The sequence below is a fragment of the Mastigoproctus giganteus genome, chromosome 12 (assembly GCF_048544385.1).
Source record: "Mastigoproctus giganteus isolate SK-2022 chromosome 12, ASM4854438v1, whole genome shotgun sequence".
Lineage (NCBI taxonomy): Eukaryota > Metazoa > Arthropoda > Arachnida > Uropygi > Thelyphonidae > Mastigoproctus > Mastigoproctus giganteus.
Window position 1 is genome coordinate 98,739,326 of NC_143586.1, and position 23,362 is coordinate 98,762,687.

The 23,362-nt window shown below is 37.6% G+C and overlaps 1 protein-coding gene across 1 annotated transcript in view; it reads left to right on the plus strand.

The window, feature by feature from the left end:
- Window positions 1-23,362, plus strand: part of LOC150077294 (condensin-2 complex subunit H2-like) — a 482,911-nt gene that overhangs the window by 179,485 nt on the left and 280,064 nt on the right. The window contains exon 8 of the mRNA XM_090385846.1: window positions 22,613-22,761. Coding sequence (XP_090241972.1) covers window positions 22,613-22,761 — 149 coding nt within the window. The remainder of the gene's footprint in view (window positions 1-22,612; window positions 22,762-23,362) is intronic.

Consider the following 23,362-nt stretch of genomic DNA (forward strand, 5'->3'; position numbering starts at 1 on the left):
TTCAAGCTATGTGTCCTGCCCAAGTCCATTTCAGTTATTTAATTTTGGTAAGAATATAATTAACTTGTGTTTTCTGCGTAATCCATGTGTTTCTCTTCCTATCCAACAGTGTGATTTCTAATATAATTCATTCCATTCTTTGCTTTCATTTCAGCTTCTCTTTCATTCTTTTGTTGAGTGCCCAAGTGTCACTTCCATAAGTCATAGTGGGGAGTGTACATTGGTTAATTATTTTATGTTTCAGATGTACTGGGGTGTGACTGGATTTCCTGAATTCTATCTACCCAAAATTTATTCTTCTCTTCACTTCCAGCCATTTATCATTGCTACAGCTAATGACCTATCCAGGATAAGTATATAAATCCACCTTTTAAATTTCTACTCCTTCAACGATTATATCCCTTTCTGTGGCCTACTTGTTCATCATTACTTTTGTTTTAGCCATATTCATCTTTGGTCCGAAATCCTTACTAACTCTGCATGACTGGTTAAGGTTTTTCTCTAATTCTTTGGGATCGTGGCTTATGATCACAATGCCATCTGCAAATCATAAATGATTTAAAAACTCTCCATTCACATTGACTCCGTTCTGCGAGCAGTCCAATCTTCTGAAAGCTTCCTCAAGGGCAGCAGTAAACAACTTCAGAGATATTGTCTCCTTGTCGAACTTCTTTCTTAATTTTAAATTTGCTACTGTCTTTTAGTATTAGTAATGGCCATGGTGCAAGGAAGCATAAGGCTCATGCTGCAGTAGCAAAAAAAAAAAAAAAGGAAAGAATAAAATAATATTAATAAAAAATTAAATAAAGTAAATAAATAATAAAGAAAAAGGAAAGAGACACCTTATGTGCTTCCCTCCTCCCATAGGTAACTATCCAGCTGACCTTTGAATTTCCTCAAACTGTCAGCCTCTACCACCCATGTAGATAACTTACTGGCTAAAATAAAACTTCCTGCAATCCAGTCTAAACATCCCCCCCCCCCCGTAACTTGAATTTATGGCCCCTAGTTCTAGAACCATTTATAACCGTGAAAATTTTGTCCTCATACATTTTACTTATGCCTCTCACAGCCTTAAAAGCCTTAATCAAGTTTCCTCTAAGGTGACTAGTTTCCAAGCTGTGCAAACCACATATTCGAAATCTTTCCTCATATAGGCGCCCTTTTTGCCAATCTCACCATGTGGGTTACCTGCATTTGGACCCTTTCAAGAAGCTCAGTGTCTTTCTTTAGATGTAGTCTCTATACTTGAACACAGTATTCCAAGTGTGGTCTAACAATAGCCTTATGACATCCTTATCTCTACTAGCAAATCTAACAAATGTGCAATAAATCGTCAATAGGACACCAAGACTTCCTTGCAACCTGTGCGCAATGCTTGGCAAACTTCGTGTCTGACCATATTGTAACATTAGTATTAGTACAGGCATATGATGTGCAAGAAAGCAAGCTTAAGCAGCATCGGCCAAAAAAAAAAAAAAAAAAAACACTCTCACTTCATCACTTCACCCCTCCGTTCATTCAAAATACCTGTCCAGCTGAGCCTTAAATTTATTTAGGCTATCAACTTCCACAACAAGGGATGGAAGTCTGTTCCGCCAACCAACCAACCAACCAACTACCCGCTGGCTAAAGGTAAATTTCCGCACATCTGTCTTTCCTCAATTTGAATTTATGTCCTCTCAGGTGATTATTCTGAGCAAGAGGAAGAATTCCATCAGCATTGAGCATGCTCAAACCATTCAAGCCTTTATACACCTCTATCAGATCACCTCGCCGGTGCCTAGTCTCCAGACACTGTAATTTGCAAAACTTAAGCCTTTCTTCGTAAGAGCAACCCTTTGTTCCATTCACTAATCTTGTTGCCCTTCTCTGTACTCGTTCCAGCAGCTCTACATCCTTCTTGAAATGAGGCCTCCAAACCTGTATACAGTACTCAAGGTGTCGCCTGACCATTGCCTTATACAAGGGAATAATCACCTCCTTATCCCTGTTAGAAAAATTCCTGTATATCATTGACAAGACACCATGAGTACTCTTGCAGCCCGTCTGCACTGCTCAGAGAACTTCATATCTGCCTGCACAATTACCCCCAGGTCCTTTTCATTCTCTACCACTGTCAGTGTAGTACCACAGAGTTGATATGTTGCTCTGGGGTTGCTGTTTTCCATATGTAGTACTTTTCATTTGTTAATGTTAAACTTCATTTGCCACCTCTCAGCCCATCTGCTCAACCTTTCCAGATCCTGTTGCAGCAGCATACCATCAGTAGTGTATTTAACAACCCTGCCAACCTTTGTATCGTCTGCAAACTTGGACATTAAGCTTGATATACCATCATTAATATTATTTATAAATACAGAAAACAATAATGGACCCAACACTGAACCCTGAGGGACTCCACTAATAACATTAGTCCACGATGAGCAGTGTCCATTGATTACCACTCTCTGTCTTTTCCCCCTCAACCACCCCTTTATCCATAGCAGCAATTTTCCTCCAATGCCACACTGCTGCAATTTGTGCAGCAGTCTTCCATGTGCAACAGTATCAAAAGCCTTTCTAAGATCCAAGTATATAATATCAAAGTTATTCCCTGCATCCAGTTCTTTTGTGACTGCATCATAGTATCCAATCAAATTGGTCAGGCAAGACTTTCCCTTAACAAAACCATGCTGTGTCTGAGCTATAACTGAAGTCTTGTCTAGATTATCCTCCAGTGCTTCTTTAACCAGTGCCTCCATTAATTTTCCAGGAACAGAAGTTAAACTCACAGGTCTATAATTACTTGTGTCAGCATTTGATCCTCCTTTGTGAATTGGGTTCACATTTGCACATCTACAGTCTATGGGTACCTCCCCTGAGTCTAAGGAAGCTCTCATAATTATGGCTAAGGGTTTGCTTACTTACTTTGCTGCCTCCTTTAATATAACTGGATAGATCCCATCCACCCCAGGTGCCTTTCTAAGATCCAAGTATATAATATCAAAGTTATTCCCTGCATCCAGTTCTTTTGTGACTGCATCATAATATCCAATCATAATGGTCAGGCAAGATCTTCAACGATTTCTCCTCCACTTTACTCTCAGTTATTTCAAGATTATCTAGCTTACTGCCAGAGTTGAATACACCTCTGGCATTCCCCTCGCTGAATAACTCCTCATGTGTGAATGTCGATACAAAATATTCATTTAGTTAGTTAGCTACCTGAGCAGGATCATTAACAGTAGAACCATCAATATCAAGTGGACCAGTCTGATACATCCCGTTTCTTCTAGAGTTTACATAAGTAAAGAACTCTTTGCTGTTTTTCTTTGCATCCCTTGCCAAAGATTTCTCATAATCAGCCTTTGCTTGTTTAACCTCCTTTGTGACTTGATTACAGACTAGCTTATATCTGTCGTAGGCTTCTGTGTCATCTAATAATTTATATGCATCCCACAAATTTTTCTTCTCTGCCGTGAATCTCAGTAGTTTATCTGACATCCAAGTAGGTCCATCCATCTTGAACAGTATTTCTTATTTGGTATGAAAAGCCTAGTAGTTCCAAGGTTAATTCCTTGAAGGCTTCCCTTTTAGAATTTGCTGTTTTTAATATCATCAGTTGATCCCGCTGTAGTCTCCTTTATGAAAACAAAAACCCTTTCCTTTACCCTTCATTATAGTTACATCGTTAAGTGAATCCCATATCAGTAGGATGTTTTTAGTGGTTCTTTTATCTGCAAATTCCTAATGCATGAATCAACACTGCTAATAATCATATCAAGAGTATTACTCCTTCTGGATGCTCCTCGAACATGTTGCTGAAAGAAAAAAAAATGCTCCAATAAATCCGCAAATTCTTGCTAGCTTGCAAGTGACCAACCCACAAGTTCCAGTCTATATCTGGAAAGTTAAAATCCCCAATTGCAAGATATTCGGATTTACTCTATTTCTCTGAACAATTGTTCATTGTACTCATCAGAGTCGTTAGGCCTATAATACACTCCTGCTTTCATTTTCCCTTTCCCAGTGTTTATGTCACACTAAACTGACTCAACATTGTACTGTCCACCCATATCAACTGGAGGCGCTTCCTTAGATTTTATGTTTCTTAACTAACAGCATAACCCCTCCTCCCTTCCTACCCTATCTATTCTTCCTGTATACATTGTATTCCTCAAATTACAATTCTGCACTTCTTATATCTGTGTGACACCATGTCTCTGATATCCCAACAATATCTGCCTTTGATGCCTTGATCAGCACTTCAAATTCATCAAATTTATTTACTATACTTCTAGCATTGGTATACATGCACCTTTTCTTACTCTTTGTTACCCTAACACAGCCCATGTATTTTCTTGTTCCATGATGACACCCAGCAGCTCTTGAAATCCCCAGCAACTTGCTCTCTAGGCTGCTGCTCATTAGAATAGAAGCAGTGCAAGAATCGCTTTCCCCTCTGCCTCTGGCTACTGTTAATCTTTTAATCTGTGAATCCCCCTCAAGCTAGCAGTTTTCTAGTCCACCTAACACTGCCTCGTTTGCATCAGAAAATATTCTTGCACATTTTCTATTTAAGTGTATTCTCCCTGTAGAAGCAGTCTCTACTGTTAGCAAGCACAAAATACCCGCTTAAAAAAATTCTACCCCATGACCCTTGCACAGGATTTTCATCATATACTCTGTCCTATCATGTCTAGGCAGAATTGCAGACACTTTCAAATTCAACCCTAGCTCGCAACTTTTTTTCAACATTGATGTGTACTTGTTAATTAAATCTGCAAATCTCTTACTCTTAAGGCAATTAGTGTCAACAATATCGTCTTTTGTGTCCTTAAATAATGATATGTGGTCTACAATGTCATCAACTTTTGCCCCTGACAGACATACCTTTTTCCTGGTTCCGCCTATCCTTATTGCATAATATATTCCCTGTCTCCCTGACAATAGATTCACCAGCAATAACTAGTTCCTGTGGGACCAGCACACAGGAAATAGTTATTGCCTTGGAGATTGCCGCTGTGTTGCCTGATGCACAGGAGTGAGCTTGGGCATTGAGTTGGGCAGCTGAGAGCTTGATGTGCTCCTCATATTAATTTCCTCATATTAAAACTCTCATAGATGCCCATCATAACACTGATTTGGCACCTAATTTCCTCACAGGCTCTGCCCCTAGCATACACAAAGACATCCTCCTTGCTAGATCATGATCATGCTCTGTTCTAGACAGATCCGCAAACATTTCAGATTTTGTGCATTTTTTTAGACTGTGATGCATTGTAGAATCGTCCCCTTCAGTTCTCCGAGCCAAAGCACTCTGTCTAATCTGTGAGCATTGGCTGCTCTAGTCTGGGTCATGATTCCATTTAAGTATAATTTAATTAACAATGAAATTTAATAAGTTTAATAAATTTTACTGATTAATTATAATACATTACTAAGCTAACAGATTCTAATACTGCGCTATGTGTTTCGCTATCTAGTTTTACATTAAATCTTGCGCTACATAGTTCGGGATATGTTACACTATTCAGTATCGTACAACAATGGCGGCAAGTTACGAACAGTAAAATCTATATACCAGTGTTTCTTCTTTTTTGAGCCATGACCCAGATTATGGTAATAGTTTTTGTTTTGTGACCCAAGCAAAGATTAATAAAATAACACATACAGATAACAATTAAATAAATTTTATATTTTAATAATATAAAATACATTACTTATATTGGTAACAACATTAAATCTTATTAATATGAATCTTGGTTCTGAATAAGTTTTAAAAGCTCATCAAATCTTGGTTTTATATACGAGATAGGCTGCACCTTAGGTCATCTTCAGGCTGCAGTTTGTTTTGCAATTTGGTTTTTGTTATAAAACGTGACTCGCACATGTATCTTGTTGCAAAGGGCAGTAGTACTTTCAGTGCTCCATTTACTAATTTTGGCTTTTCGCTTTTTAATTTCAACCAGAATGCACACAAAGGTGCCTCCGTAGCCAGGTGGGCAGCAGCAGCAGCAGTGCGTAACACACGCTTCTTGATTAGACCGGGTTTCGAGCCCGTGACCACAGAGGATACAGGAAGGTCAGGGAATGACCACCACATATCCCCGGAGCAATATGGCCTTAGTTGCTAATGCTCCTAAAAACCAAATAACAACAACAACAACAACAATGCACACAAAGACTCTGTGCTTTTATTAATAGTGTAGCAAAGTGCCTCATCACTTTTGTATTTCAATGAGTTGCTCTTGTAGGTTATTAATATTGACAAAATCTTCATGCAAGTCATTTACTTCAAAATTAAATGACATCTGTACCTAACTATATTTGAAGATATCTCCTTTGAGAATATACCAATCAAATTCTACTATTAGGTTTTCTAAATGTCTGACAATAATTTCTTGTATGTCAGTATCAACGAAATTAATGTTTTTATCTTCAGTAAGTTGATTAAGGGTCAGGACGGAGGCAAGTTTTCTTTTCTTTTCTGCCACATTTTTTTCCCATAATTTTAGCTTACCTTTGAAACATGTTATCTTTTCAGCTAATTCATTAAAGTGTGATTGCGCTCTTGTGTAGATGTATTTAAGTTGTTAATTTTGGAAAAATATCTGAAAGTAAGCTACTTGAAGAATCCACTTTGAATCGGAGAATCTTGATACCAGAGGATGATTTTTCTCGGTCAAAAAATTTTTGATCTCATTGCCTAATGATAAAACTCGCTGAAGTACTTTTCCCCGAGACAGCCATCTGATTTCAGAGTAATATAGCAAGTGTTTGTATTCAGCACCAGAATCAGAAACATCTGGTTAAAAATTTGACAATTGAGAGCCCTTGATTTAATAAAATTGTCAATGTGAATTATCTCATTTAACACAGTGCACAACTCAGGTGACAGATTTCTTGAAGCAAAATTTTGTCTATGTATGAAGCAGTGAAATGTTTTAACCTGCAGATTAATTTCTTTTAATCTTGGACAAAATCCTTGCCAAGCCCCTAGCATTGCTGGTGCACCATCAGTGCATACATTGCAGCATTGATTCCAATTCAATCCTTCTTCCTTGAAAAAAGAATCTACCATTTGAAAAATATCTTCTCCTGTTGTTGTAGTGGTCATTGGTCAGAAAAATAAAATGTCTTCTTCCATGCTTTTTACACCTGGGTATCGTACATAAACCATGAGCTGAGCATCATTGCTTGATCAGTTGATTCATCTAGCTGAATACTAAATATGCAACCAATTTTTATAACTGCAATTTGTTATTGTTTAGTACCTTTCGACATGTCTATGATGCGTGCGTGCACGAATTGTATCATTTAACAGGGGAATCTGTTGCACTTTTTTCACAATTTCATCTCCGCAGGTAATACGCACCATATAGCAGCTGTTTTATAAGATTTTCCCCAATAGCATGAGACTTTTTCTGCTTTGCAATCCACCAAGCAATATGATAGGAAGCCAATGTAGTTTGTCGAGCAGAATATACAATACTGTTGTTTGGAGCATCGAAATGCCGTCTTTTGATCTGTTTTTTTCTTTAAAAAAATGGCGGTATTTACCAGTAAATGCAAACATTTTGTGTTTCATTTCAAAATGTCTTTTAAGTTTATTTGGCTTCACTGATTCATTACTTAATACTTCACAGCATAGTACACACTGTGGTTTGTCTACTCCACGATCATTAATGCAGATGAAACCTAGCTCTAAAAATGCTTCTTTGTATTCATGTTTTGGCATTATGGGTAGTTTAAATTTTAAGAATCTATATGTATACAAAAATAATGCTAACACTTGTATAAAAGAACATCAACGTAATCCCGCAAGAAATTATTTCAGCTCTGAGCACCTCAGTATGGTATTTCGGCGTGCAGTGGCGCGAAAGGTTTTTAAAATGATTACAGCAGGCCCCCGTTATAATGCGGTTCGCTTTACGCTGATTCGCTATAACGCTGTTCTTATATTATAACCCGTATCTGACTATAACGCTGTTATAGATCACTATAACGCTCTTTTACAGATTGCATTTTTGGCATATTTAACGAAATCGTTTCATTTGATGGAGTCGATAGCTTGAAAATGAATATAAAAATACTGTTAAAACGTTTCCCATGTCGACCTGAGAAATATTCCCACAGAGAATTTCACGCTCAGTGAAATTCTCTCGCGCGCTAATTTAATTGCAGTACAGTGACTTGTTACGTAGTTCGGAGATCAACATTTTAATAAATGATCACGTATATTGCTTGTAATATTTGCGTTATATGCATTTTTTCGAAGTCTAGTCATCACTCAGTACAGTATTAGACATCGTGCGAAACGGACAGTTTACTCGAACATTGTATCATGATTAATGCAACCAACGCAGTTACATTTTCGAAGAGTTAATAATGGCCGATAAGGATGAAAAAGCAACAACATCTGAGCGCAATACGAAGACTATAAATGTAAGAAAAAGACTGAATTTGAAAATCAAATTAGACGTTTTGAAGCGAATCGATCCGGTCAAAGACAAGCGGATGTGTGCCAAAATTTATGACTTGCAAGTTTAACTGTAAGAACAATTATAAAAAAAATAATAAAGAATTAATTTTAGCAGCGGGAAAGATAGCTGTTCCACTGCAAGCAACGAGGGCTAGGGCCGGCTATTACGATTGAAATGGAAAGACTAACTAATTTTATTGAAGATAATATCCAACACAGAATTCAGTTAAGTTAAATATTATAAATAATAAAAAAGAGAGAGAGATTAGCCTATATGATGATCTGAAGAAAACTCACCTAAAAAAAAAAAAAAAAATTGGAACCATTTAAAACTAGTAAGGGCTGGTTGAATAGATTTAAAATCCAGGGAGAAGCCGCAAGTGCAGATCAAAGAGCCGAAACTTTCAAAAAATAACTTTTTAAAATTATTGAAGAGGGGTATTGTGTGTTATACTTCTCAACAAGTTTATAACATAAATGAAGCAGGACTTTTGTGGAAACGAATGCCTAAAAGAAGTTTCATATTGAAAGATGAAAAAAACATGCCAGGTTTCAAAGCAGCGAAGGATCGGTTGACTTTATTGTTGGGTGGTAATTAAACTGCAGGGAATTTAAAATTAATGCCCCTTTTAGTTTATTTGGAAGAGGGCCAAAGTTCAACCCAAAATCGACACATTTTTCATAATTAAATTCGTCAATTAAATTAAATCAATTTAGATCAATTAAATTCATGATTTTAATTGGAATTTTAAGTTTAATTATATACGTATGTAATGCGGAATATTTTATATGTACAAATATTTGAATATTAAATATTTTGGCGGATTCACTTAGCGCTCTGTTTTTCCGGAACGCATTATCAGCGTTAAGCGGGGGTCACCTGTATTGTACATTTATAACGTATTGTATGTTATTAGGCATAAATATTGTTATTGTTAAAAATATTTTGCATCCCACTCAGTATGCCAACCGACACAATTTTGGATCGCGATCCATAGGTTAAGAAACCATGCTATACACACCAAGTATTAACTTTCAAAATCGCTATCTAAATTCAAAATAAACCAAAGAGCTTGACTAGGACTATAAGCTACTTATAGAAAATAATTTAATATAACAATTAAGTCAATAAACCTGCTAAATATAATTGAGCAGGTTTGAAAATCAAACTAGACGTTTGATTTTCAAACCTGCATTTCTATCAATGAGCCTACCACATCTTAATGTCTAGTTACCCACTTTATCATCACTCTAAGAGTGTTTGTGTGAGTCAACTTAAAAATATGCTAGAAGCAGAGAATATACTTCATTCTTAATGTTTATTTTTTCGTTTTTTATTATTGAACATAGGACGATATTTTAAAATGTAATTTTTATGTTATATTCACTTTCAGTAATATCTGTATTATTTTTAACTTCTGGAGATAAGGTGAATGGAACTTCTGGTGAATGGAACAAAGGGTTGCTCTTATGAAGAAAGCGACGAGGTGATCTGATAGAGGTGTATAAAGCCATGAATGGTTTGAGTATGCTCAATGCCGATGGGATTCTTCCTCTTGCTCAGAATAATCACCTGAGAGGGCATAAATTCAAATTGAGGAAAGACAAATGTAGGATAGATGTGTGGAAATTTGCCTTTAACCAGCGGGTAGTTGGTTGGTGGAACAGACTTCCATCCCTTGTTGTGGAAGATGATAGCCTAAATAAATTTAAGGCTCAGCTGGACAGGTATTTCAAACGAATGGAGAGGTGAAATGGGAGTTTTTTTTTTTTTTTTGTCTGATGCTGCATGAGCTTGCTTTCTTGCATCATATGCCCCTACTAATGCTAGTGCTAATAAGGAAATAATGAGTAATGACTGCAATTCTAAACAATATTGTCGATTAATGTATTAAATATTATTCGTTTTTAAAATTTTTGTTCAATATACAGGTAAGTCCCGTTTTACGATGGTCCATTTTACGATTTTTCACATTAACGACTGTTTCAAAATATTACCTGAAAAAATTTAAAATAACAAAAAAATCACAACTCAGTAACACGTTGCAGCAACACCTGTAAGTCCAAACACGCACTAGGCGTTTCTTTTGTTTTTTGTGGTGCATTGTGGGTGGAATGATAGCTACGCCAAGAGTTATTATTATTAATAGCCATATGGTGCAAGGAAGCCTGGTGCTTATAATGCACCAGAAAAAAAAAAAAAATTCCCAAGGTACCCTGAGACAGAGAGAGTCAAAAGTAGAAGGGAATCACCAAGAAAGAGAAGAATGATGATATCCAGCCCAGGACCCTGGGTGTGCCAAGTCCATGCTCACCAGATGTGAGCCCCCGTGGTTCTTTGTTTACATTCACTGTGCCATGTTCATTTCATTGTGAATTTTCCCTCAATTGTTAACGGGTTACACAGTGTTATTTCTCATTAATAATAATTTTTGTGTAACCATGAGCTCTAAGCATATTGCAGTTTCTGTGCCGGGGGGGTGAGCATCGGTTGGATGTGTGAAGGCGTTGAGTTTAGCACCTTCTACTGTATCAACGATTATGAACAATGTAGATAAAATAAAATAAAGCGCCACAGGAATAACAAGTGTGTCATCCTCCAGAACAACTTATTCATGCAGTGAGACAGTGGAAAATATGGAGAAATTGTTAGTGTTGTGGGTTGATGATATGAACCAAAATAACATTTCTGTTATACAGGTGGTATTTCTCGACAAAGTTGTTATTTGAAGAAATATGTGAGGAGGCTGGTAGCACTGAAACATTTACGGCCAGCAAAGGGTGGTTTCATCGGTTTAAAAACTGTTGTAAAATTCACAATGTGAAAGTGTCTGGTGAGGCTGGTAGTGCTGATGTTGCAGTGGTGGAAGAGAAGCTTAATAGATGAAGGCAACTACCACCCTGATTTAGTTTTTAATGTGGACGAAACGGGAAGGGAAGTCATCACTTGAGTAAATACATACTCAAGTGATGACTCCACAGGACCAGAGTAAAATTTTATTTTATTAATTATTTTATATATAGGTTAAAAATAAAACATGTGCATTAAATGTTTAAAATATTTAATTATTTAAAAAGAACAGAAATATTAGTGCATACTTGGAAAAACTTTGGGAATTTTGGAACCTATCTCATTCAATTACATTATAATTTGGTCTTGTTTACAACTTTTCATTTTATGACCCTGTTTTGCTGGAACCTAAAATGGGTCCTACCTGTATATTATTATTTAATTATTTCTTAGTTATTGTTAAATTTGAAAAAATAAAAAATTAAAATATCACTATTACAAAAACACCTGGTATAAGTTTTGCACAGAACCCCCAGTCACAAATGAGGCTAGGCAACCATAGGTAGATTATGAGAAGTCTTGAAAAGAATGCAAAGAAAAACAGCAAAGAATTTTATGCTTATATTCACAGTAGAAGGAAGGGGTTGAATCACATTGGACCTATTCAGGTCTATTGGTTAACTGTTGATGACCCTGCTCCTCAGATTGCGGACAAATTGAACAGGTATTTTTCATCTATATTCACACATCTATATTCGTCTGAAAAACAGACATTTTTCAAATTCTAACAAGGAGCTAAATGGCTTTGTAATAACTGAAAGAAAAGTGAAAGAGAAATTGTTTAAGAAGGACATAAAAAATGCACCTGGAGTGGATGGATTCTATTCAATTATATTAATGCAGGCAGCAAAGAAGGTAAGTAAACCATTAGCCATAATTACGAGAGCATCCTGGGATCCATGGGAGGTCCCTCTAGACTGGAAATGTATCCCCATTTCATAAATTAGTATTAGCATTAGGAGAGGCATATGATGCAAGAAAGCAAGCTTATGCAGCATCAGCCAAAAAAAAAAAAAAAAAAAAAACCTCCCATTTCACCCCTCCATTCATTTCAAATGCCTGTCCAGCTCAGCCTTAAATTTATTTAGGCTATTAACTTCCACAACAAAAGATGGAAATCTGTTCCACCAATCAAACACCCATTGGCTAAAGGCAAATTTCTGCACATCTATTCTACAACTGTCTTTCCTCAATTTGAATCTGTGACCCTCGGGTTCTTAATCTGAGCAAGCGGAAGAATCCCATCAGCATTCATCTTGCTCAACCCATTCAAGGCCTTATACACCTCAATCAGATCACCTCGCAGGTGCCTACTTTCCAGGTGCTGCAATTTACACAACTTAAGCCTTTCTTCGTAAGAGCACCCCTTTGTTCCCCTCATGAATCTTGTTGCCATTCTTTGTACTCCTTCTAGCAACTCTACATCCTTCCTAAAATAAGGCCTCCAGACCAGTACTCTAGGTGTGGCCTGACCATTGCGTTGTACAACAGGATAATCACCTCCCTGTCCCTGCTAGCAAAATTCCTATGTATCATAGACAAGACTCCATGACCTGCTCTGGCAGCCCATCTGCACTACTCAGCAAACTTCAAATTGACTGCACAATTATCCCCAAGTCTTTTTGACTTTCCACTTCCCTGAGTGTAGTACCACATAATTGGTATTTTTCTCTTGGGTTATTATTAACCATATGCAGTACTTTGCATTTGTCAAGGTTAAACTTCAGTTGCCACTTTTAAGCCCATTTGCTCAACTTATCTAGATCCAATTGGACTAGCATATTGTCTTTTCTGTCATTAACAACGCTGCCAACATTTGTATCATCTGCAAACTTGAACATTAATCCTGATATACCTTAATCGATATCATTGATAAATACACAAAACAATAATGGGCCGAATACCGAACCCTGGAGAACTCCACTAATGACATTAGTCCACATAGAACAGTGTCCATTTATCACAACTCTCTGGCGCCTCCGGCTCAACTATCCCTTTATCCATTGTAGCAACTTACATTAATGCATACTTCTCCAATTTGTACAGCAGTCTTCCATGCGCAAAAGTATGAAAAGCTTTCCTGAAATCCAAGTATATGATATCAAAATTATTTTTACATTCAGTTCCTTTGTGACCACATCATAGTATCCAATCAAACTGGTCAGACAATACCTCCCTCTAACAAAAACCCATGCTGTGTCTTAACTATTACTGCAGTCTTGTCTAGATGATCCTGCAATGCTTCTTTAATCAGTGACTCCATTATTTTCCCAGGAACACTAGTTAAACTAACAGGTCTATAGTTAATTGTGTCACCTTTTGAACCCCCTTTGTGAATTGATGATATATTTGCACACCTCCAGTCCATGGGACCTCCCCTGAGTCCAAGGAAGCTCTCATAATTATGGCTAAGGGTTTGCTTACTTCTTTGCTGCTTCCTTTAATATAACTGGATAGATCCCGTCCACCACAGGTGCCTTCCTTATGTTTAACTTCAACAATTTCTCCTCCACTTTGCTCTGAGTTATTACAAAATCACTTAGATCCCTGTTAGAGTTTGATAAACTTCTGGCATTCCCCTCATTGAATAACTTCTCATGTGTGAATGTAGAGGCAAAATACTCATTCAGTTTATCAGCTACCTGACCATGATCATCAATAGTCAACCCATCTATGTTAAGTGGTCCAATCTGATTCATCCCTTTCCTTCTAGAGTTTACATCTTGTGAGGTTACATCTTTGGTCCTTGAGGTTGTCACAGACATTCTCTCAGATATGCCAGACAAGCTGTACTTGCTACCCGGGAGTCTAAAATGCTGATGGAACCGATATTGGGGTGACATTAAAGTTAAGGGCCCAATTTCATGGAAATCCGGAAGGTCTCTGACAGCCAAATCCTCTGCTTGCACATTCACAATGGGTGGACTGATAGTCATCCTGAGTATAACCTCCATGCACAAGCACACTGTGGGTGACACAGGTGTGAACCAACGTAAGCAGGGGTCAAGGTGTGGCAACCACACCACATGGAGGAATGCCCCCCTCTGTGTTACCATGCAATGCTAGGTGGTAGATGACTTTCCTCAAACGGTGCAATACCACCACTTGGCTTATTGGAGGCTTGAAGTGGTGGAACCCATGTTTAGTTTCCAGAGCTAAGTTCCGGTCAACCCCTCACCACCTCTTCCATCATGCAGTATGACTGATGACTTTTGAGGTTATGATGAACATCATGGTGAGATCCAATCTTCCTTACATTTCGAGGATACAGTTCTAAATCGGTGTTCGCAAGCCGGCTGCTAGTTAGTACACCGGACCGAACCGAACCTATTGTTAACTCTTTAGGAGGCTTCCGGATCAGCTAGTGTATAATCTTTCCACCTATGCTCTGCCAGATAGTGATTGCAGGTAGTCTGACTAGTGTGTATGCGGGGAGCATTGTCGAGGCCACGTTATGTCAAGGATCTAGGTATAGTCTTACCATGTGTATTCCATATCCAAAAATTTCGTTACTTCATATGGCATGTACCCCCACTTTTTCTTACTTTTGAATACATCATGAATTGTCAAACTTAGAGTAAGCTTATCTGCGAAACGATCTAAACCTCCTAAACACTTCCTAGTTCATTTCACAAATATACGTGGTCTCATTTCTAATCTCAATGATGTCCATTTCCGGTTGCAGTCTGCCAAACCCCATGTGCTTTTTCTGACAGAATCTCAGTTATCGGTTGATTCGACTACTGCTCATATCAGTTGCCCAAATTATTCACTGTACGATCCCTTTCGCCTCAAAAGTGGTACTTGTGCATATGTCCGTTCCAGTATTCCCTGTCAGAGACTTGGTAATTTGAAATCTCCTCTTTTTGATCTTCTCTGGCTTAAAATTTCTATATCACATTTTGTCAAATTCAACTGTTGCTTCTATCATTCTCCCAACAGCACTAATCACTTGGAACTCTTTGACTTCCTCCTTTGGAACTTTACTTTCTCCAGTCCAACTTTCCTAACAGTGAGATAATTTTTCTTGGCGATTTTAAAGTTCACAACTCCAACTGGCTTCCGTTTCCTAGTCACACCGACCCAGCTGGTCGAGATGTTGAGGCTTTTGCAATTACTAACCTTGCACAGTTGTCATATACCTACAAGTATACCACACGCTTCTTGATTAGACCGGGGTTCTAGCCCGTGACCACCAAATACGGAGAATACAGAAAGGTCAGAGGAATCACCACTGCATATCCCCTGAGCAATATGGCCTTAGTTGCTAATGCTCCTAAAAACCAAATAACAACAACAAGGATACCGGACAGTCCTAACCATACAGCCAACATGCTTGATCTTTTTCTCACAAATAACCCTTCTAATTACACGGTTGAAGTGAGTGGTCCTTTAGACACCTCTGATCACAACTTCGTATTTGCCTCTTCTCCAATGGAGCCATTATCTCATGGCTATTCCCAAATTTTTGGCATTACAAGAATGCAAAATGGGATGACCTGATAGATTTCTTTTCCTTGGTCGGATTACTGTTTCAAAACTTCTGATGTCAACGTTTGTTCAGATCGTATCAGTGAAATTATTCTTGTAGGAATGGAATCCTTTATTCCAATTTAAAATCTCGTCCTTTATCTAAACCTTGGTTTTCCAATAAATGTGCTAAGGCTGTTCAAGAGAAGAATGTTTCTTATCGTAATTGGCTTGTTTCCAATTCTTCAGTTTCATTTTCTGCCTACACCTAAGCTCTCAATAATTTTAAAGCAGTTATTAATCAGTCCAAACTAGAGTTTGAACAGGCTAAGAGTAGAAAACTTGCACTTCTTGCCCTAATGGTAGCCAAGCATTCTGGTCTCTTGCCAAAACTATTGGCCGCAACTTTTGCCCATCTCTGCTCCCACCTCTGTCAAAACCAGATGGTTCTGTTGTCACTTCAGCCAAGGATAAAGCTGACCTGCTAGCATCCCATTTTTCTTCCAACTCATGTATTAATGATCTTGGCCCACCGACCGGGCTAGCTGGGTGGGTAAAATGCCTGCCTGGCAACCCAAAGGTCGCGGGTTCGAATCCCACCTCGGGCTTGGATCAAAGTACCACAAAAACCTTGGGAGGTGTATTATGGCTACAGAAGCCGATGCGCCAACAACTACCAAAAAAAAAAAAAAAAAAACACGTCCCACCATTCCCAACATGCTCCATTCAGTGCCTGCTGTGGTCTTCCGTCAAAAGGATGTCAGAAGGATTTTGATGCAAAGAAAGCTCCAGTCCCGATGATATTTCTCCACTTGTTCTAAAAACCTGTGCTCCTGAACCTACTCCTGTTCTTTGCCGCCTTTTTTCACTTTCTTATTCCAAAGGTGTTTTTCCTACTGCTTGGAAATTTGCTCATATCCAGCCAGTTCCTAAAAAGGGTGACAAATCCTTCCCATCCAATTATCACCCTATTGCAATTACTTCTACTCTTTCTAAAGTAATGGAGAAATCAATTAACCGCCAACTCAATTTTGGGAGATCTCAATTTTGATCTCCCAATGCTTATGTCACACCAAACTAACTCGACGCTGCACTGTCCAGCGATGTTGACCAGCTTCACTTCCTTGGATTTTACGTCTTTCTTAACTAATAGCATAACTTCTCCTCCCTTCCTATCCTGTCTATCCTTCCTGCACACATTGTACTCCCCAAATTCCAGTTCTGCATTGCTTATATCTGTGTGACACCAAGTCTCTGATATCCCAACAATATCTGCCTTTGATGTTTTGAGCAGTACCTCACATTCATCAAATTTATTTACCAAACTCCTAGCATATGTTGTACATGCAAGTATACATACACCTGTTCCTATTCTTAGCTACCCTAACACAAACCATGTGTTTACTTGTGCCGCAATGACTCCCAGCAGTCTCTGAAATACCCTGTATCTTGTTTTCCAGGCTACTGCTCATTTCAATAGAAGCAGTGCAAGAATCACTTTCACCTCTGCCAGCGGTTACTGTTAATCTTTTAGTCCTTGTATGCCCCCCCCCCAAGCTAGCAGTTTTCCGACCCACCTAACACTGCCTCGATAGCATCAGCAAATATTCTTACACCCTTTCTATTTAAGTGTATCTCATCCCTGTAGAAGCAGTCTCTCCTGTTAACAAGTACAGACCAGGCTGAAAAAATTCTACCACTTGAGCCTTGCACAATCTTTTCAGTGCCGAATTGATCGACAAGGCTCTCATCATATACTTCCTGCTATCGTGTCTGGGCAGAATTTGCAGACACTTTCAAATTCAACCCTAATTCACGGCTTTTTTTCATATTCACATCTTTCCTAAAACGTGGTTGACGGACCTGTATGCAGTATTCAAGATATGGCCTAACAATTTCGTTGTACAAAAAGTATAATCATTTTGTTTGTCCCTCCTGGCAAATTTCCTGTGTATCACTGACAGAACCACTTGAGCTGTCCTAGCACGCTGTCTGCACTACTGAATGAGCCAGTCAAACTGTATAATTATCCACCCCCAGGTCTTTTTTTTTTCTCCTCTGCATTGTATGTGGTACCACCTAATTTGGAGGTTATTCTTGGATTACTGCTACACAAGTGTAGTACTATCCATTTACCAATGTTAAACCTGAATTGCCATGAGCCTACTTTTTAGAGAGAGAGAGAATCTTTATTGCAACTAAATCAATACAATGTATATAGATGTTGGTGAAGTTACAACTGTCCTGTCACGGCCAAAGGCTTTACTGTTCCTATTTATTTTGGAGTGAAACTTCCTGTTTATTGTTTATACTATGGCATGACCAGCAGATTGGTGGATTTACAATAAATCAATCAATCAATACAAATGTTAATTGTATTTAGCAGTCACGGGCTTGAACCCCATGTGCTACTGCACTTGCACTCTTGACCACTTGGCTACATCAGGCCTGGTAAAAAATGCTCTTGTTTATACTTCGGGACAAAAACCAGGTCAGTGGCGTTTACAATAAATCAATCAATATAAATGTTAATCATATTTAGTAGTCATGGGCTTGAATCCCAGTTGTTGTTGTTGTTTGGTTTTTAGGAGCATTAGCAACTAAGGCCATATTGCTCCGGGGATATGCGGTGGTCATTCCCTGACCTTTCCGCATCCTCCATATTTGGTGGTCACAGGCTCAAACCCCGGTCTAATCAAGAAGCGTGTGCAACGCACTGCTGCTCCTGCTCACCTGGCTACGGAGGCACCTCCTGGTCCACTCAAAGAGTGTGTGTACTATTGCAATCACTCTCCTGACCATTTGGCTACGTCGAGCCTAGTTCTTGTAGTTTTATTTTTAGACTAGTTTTTGTAGTTCTTGTAGCATCATACTCTGATTCCTGTCATTAAACATGCTGCTAATCTTTGTATCATCTGCAAAGTTCAAAGTTAAACTTGATATGTCTTTATCAGTATCATTAACAAAAAATGATAACAGTAAGGGATCTAGCACTAATGTCAGTAGGGAGATAACAGTAAAGGGCCTTGTTAACAGGAGAGACTGTTTTTACAGGGATGGAATACACTTAAATAAAGGGAGTGCAAGAATATTTGCTAATGCTATCAAAGCAGTGAACGGTGGGTCAGAAAACTGCTAGCTTAGGGGTGGGAACACACAGACTAATAGATCAACTAAAGCTGCAGGCAGAAGTGAAACTCATTCTTGCACTGCTTCTATTGGAACATGTAGCAGCCTCAAAAGAAAGGTATAAGGGATTTCAAGCTCTGCTGTGGGTCATCAAGGATTAAGCAAATATGTGGGCTGTGCTAACTAAGAATAAGAGCATGTGCATGTATACTTGCATGTACACTAATGCTAGGAGCATTGTAAATAAATTTGATGAATTTTAAGTACTGATTAAATGTACTGATAATCATAGAAGCTACTAGACTTTTCATACCAATTAAGAAATACTGTTCTAGGCTGAAGTTCATCAAATGCAGACATGACAGGAGGGATGGGGGTTATGCTCTAAGTTAAGAAGCATATTAAATCTAAGGCAGTGCATCCAGTTGACATGGGTTACCAGTACAATATTGGGTAAGTTTAGTGTGACATAAGCAATGGGAAAACAATAATGAGAGGAGGAGTGTGTTATAGGCCTAATGACTGTAATGAGTATAGCAAACAACTATACAGAGGAATAGAGTGGGCCAGTAAACAGAATGCCTCATAATGGGGGATCTTAGCTTTCCAGTCGTTGGCTGAAATTTATGGGTTGGTGACTCATACACTAGCAAGTGTGTGAGTCAACAACTTTATTGAAAGGCTGTTTTCTACAGCAGCATGTTAGAGAGTAACAAGAATAAGCAGTACACTTTATCAGGTTATCGATTCTTCATGCATTAAGGATCTGCCGGTAAAAGACCCATTGAATGGCATGATCATAGTATACTAATGTGGAATTTAATTAAAAGACATAATTACAGTCAAGGGTAAAGGGAAAGGCTTTTTCTTTTGTAAGGGTGACAAGAGCTACAGAGTCTCAGATAGTTTTTAAATTTTATTCACTTGGACCAACTGATGATGTTACCAACAGCAAATTCTAAATGGAAAGCATTCAGGGAAATAATCATAGAAGCTACTAGACTTTTCATACCAATTAAGAAATACTGTTCTAAGCTGAAACCTAAATGGATGTCAGATGAACTGATCAGACTTGTAACAGAGAAAATAGAATGTGTGGGATGCATATACAGTGTAATTATCAGTTGATATGGAAGCTTATAGTGTATGTAAATGTTTGTTATCAACTCATAAAGGAAGTTAGGCAAGCTCTTGCAAAATACAGCAACAAAACTTCTATGCTTATATTAACAGTTGAAGGAAGGGATGGGATCACATTGGGCCACTGATATCAGTGAGTTAACTGTTGATGACCCTGCTGACAAACTGAAAAAAATATTTTTGCATCTATATTCATACGTAAAGAATTCTTTAGGGGGGGGAGATGCCAAAAGTCTGTCAAACTCTGAGGAGCTGATTGCTTTTGCAATAACTGAAAGGAAAGTTGAAGAGAAATTTTTGAAGCTAAACATAAAAAAATGCAACTGGTTGGATGGAATTAAGAGATAGCAAAGGAGGCAAGCAAATACTTGGCCATAATTATGGGAGCATCCTTGGATTTAGGGGAAGGCCTTATGAATGGGAGATGTGCAAATGTATTCAAAATTCACAAAGTGGGGATCAAAAAGTGACATGAGTAATTACACTCCTGTTATCTTAACATAAGTACCCTGAAAAATAATGGAGTCACTGGTTGAAGAGGTAATGCAGGACCATCTAGACAGGAATGTAATTGTATTGCAGTCAGAGGAGGGATTTGTTAAGGGGTAGCCATGTCTGACAGGTCAAATTGGATACTGCATGGTAGTGACCAAGGAACTGGAGCAAAAAATAATTTTGATATCATATACTTGGATTTCAGGAAGGCTTCTTATACTGTTGGACCTAAAAGACTGCTGAACAAACTGGAGCAAAGTGGCATTAGAGCAAGTTACTACTATGGATAAAGAGATGGTTGAATAGGAGAAGATAGAGAGTGGTTATCAGTGGGCACCTTTCTTTGTGGACTAATGTTATTAATGCAGTACCCCAGGGTTCTGTGCTGGATCTATTTTTGTTTTCAATGCTTATTAATGATATTGAGGAAGGTTTATCAGGCTTAACGTCTACATTTTAGAGGATACAAAAATTGGCAAGGTCATGTGGTTAGTGATCAGAGTGAGCTACTGTAACAAGATCTAGGAAAATTATGTCAGTAGGCTTAGAAATGGTAGTTGAAGTTTAACATTGACAAATGTGAGGTACTACATGTGGATAGCAGTAATCTTAGATTAACATAAAATTGGTGGTACTGCACTCAGAATAGTGGAAAATGAAAAAAATCTGGGGTAATTGTGCAGTCAGATAAGTTCGCTGGAAAGTACAGACAGGGTGCCAGAACAGGTGATAGGGTTTTGTGAATGATATGGAGAAACTTTGCTAGTAGATATAAGGAGATGATTATCTCTTTGTACAAGGCCATGGTTAGGCTGCATCTTGAGTACTGTATACAAGTCTGGAGGCCTCACTGCAGGAAAGATGTAGAACTTCTGGAACAGGTGCAGATAAAGACAACCAGATTGGTGAAGGTAACAAAAGGTTGCTCTTACCAAGTATGACTTTTGTTCTGCAAATTGTAACATCTGGGAACTAGGCATCTGTGGAGATATCTGATTGCGGTGTTTAAAGCCTTGAGTCGATTGGGAAAGCTAAATGTTGATGGCATTCTTCCTCTTGATGAGTCTTAGCACATATGGGAGGGGATCTACAAATTCAAATTGAAGGATGTTTGCAGAATTTTTTCAGCCAGCTGGTGGTTGTTGGAACCAATTTCCATCTGTTGTTGTAGAAGTGGGTGGTTTCAATGCATTCAAGAAAAAACTAGAAAATATCTTGGAGGATATAAATGGGTGAGGTCTATAGGGGGTTATTTATTTATTTTTTTTGGCTGATGCTTTATGAGTTTGTGCTCTTGCATCATTTGCCACTTCTAAAACTAATACTAAAAACCCTGAGAAATACCATTAATAACAATCCATGAAGAGCAGCCATTAATAACCACTCTCTGTCTCATGCTAAATTGTGGATTCGTTGAACATTATTGAAATTCCTCTGGCCTCTTATTTGATGGTGAGAAGAAAAAAAAAATCTTTAATTTTTGAATTTTATTTAATTTGGTGGATATGGTAACTTGTTCTCTAATAGTTGCAAACCCATCCTAAAGAATTTTGTGCCACAGAGATATTAGCATATATGGATTGGATAAATGTGTCAAAATTCTGGGTTAAATTTGAACCATCCCTGTATTTCAAAGATGAAGTTGCAAAAAATCACCTTATTTTTAAATGATTATAAATATTAATTACATGTTATGCTCATTTAGAAATTTCTGTTTTTGTTAATACAAACACATAAGTCAATGAAATGTCCCCTCCCCCACCTTTTTTTTTTATGTAGAGAAATAAATAACTTGTATCTAATTTTGCATTTAGTTTGAGTTTGTAGACACATTAACATCTTAATAAAGAATTAAAAACTCCTTAGCATCTCCTTAGCAAATTTATTTATTAAATAATTTTACTGAATGAAACTTGTGTTTTTATTATTACTTTAGGTTAAATTTTAACAGATACTCTCTAAACAGTGTTTCATTTCCATGCAATATCTTAACTATAAAATTTGAATTGATCAAGTACAGAAATGAAGCTGATTATTGATGTATTTTCTGTGTCCTTGAGGCACTCCAGAAAGAAATGAACACTCACCTGACCACAGATTCCCTTCAGAAGAACAACCACCTTCAGACATGCATGAAAAAGAAGAAAATATTGTGCAAAAAAGGAAACTAAGACAAAGAAAAGAACTGTTACTTTCTCCATCAAAACAGGTACAATATTATGTTGCAATTATTGGCCTTTTGGTGAATTGTTTATTACTGACAACTCTTCTTTGTGGTCATGTTATTGTGTAATACATTCCTTATTATTTTCCTCAATTTTAGATGTTTTTTTTTACAATAACAACAGATGAAAGGCTGTTTATAACTTACACTCTACTACCACAGAAGGAGGTAGACAGGAGCAACTTTAACATTGGGTCTGAATTTCTATTGGCCATAATTTTCAGGAAACACATAAGAAAGAAACTTAGCACTAACTGCCATAAGACACCTGTGACAGATTTGAAATATACAATAATACAGTAAATACACAAAAACAGAAATATGATGAAGCTTTAATATTTTGAAAGTATGAGGAACAATCTCTTGTATCAAAGTAAAAATTATAAAAATATTTATGCTCAACTAAATAAACTACTCAAAGTATGATTGTATTTATATAAATTTTTACATTGGAGAATATCATGATACTCAAGTAAATGTCCTTCATAAACCTTTTGTCTAATATTATTGCTTTTTTGGTTTATGCAGAAGCCCAACACCCAAAATATTTCATGTGCTGTTTGTCAATTTGCACCCTGAGACTGCT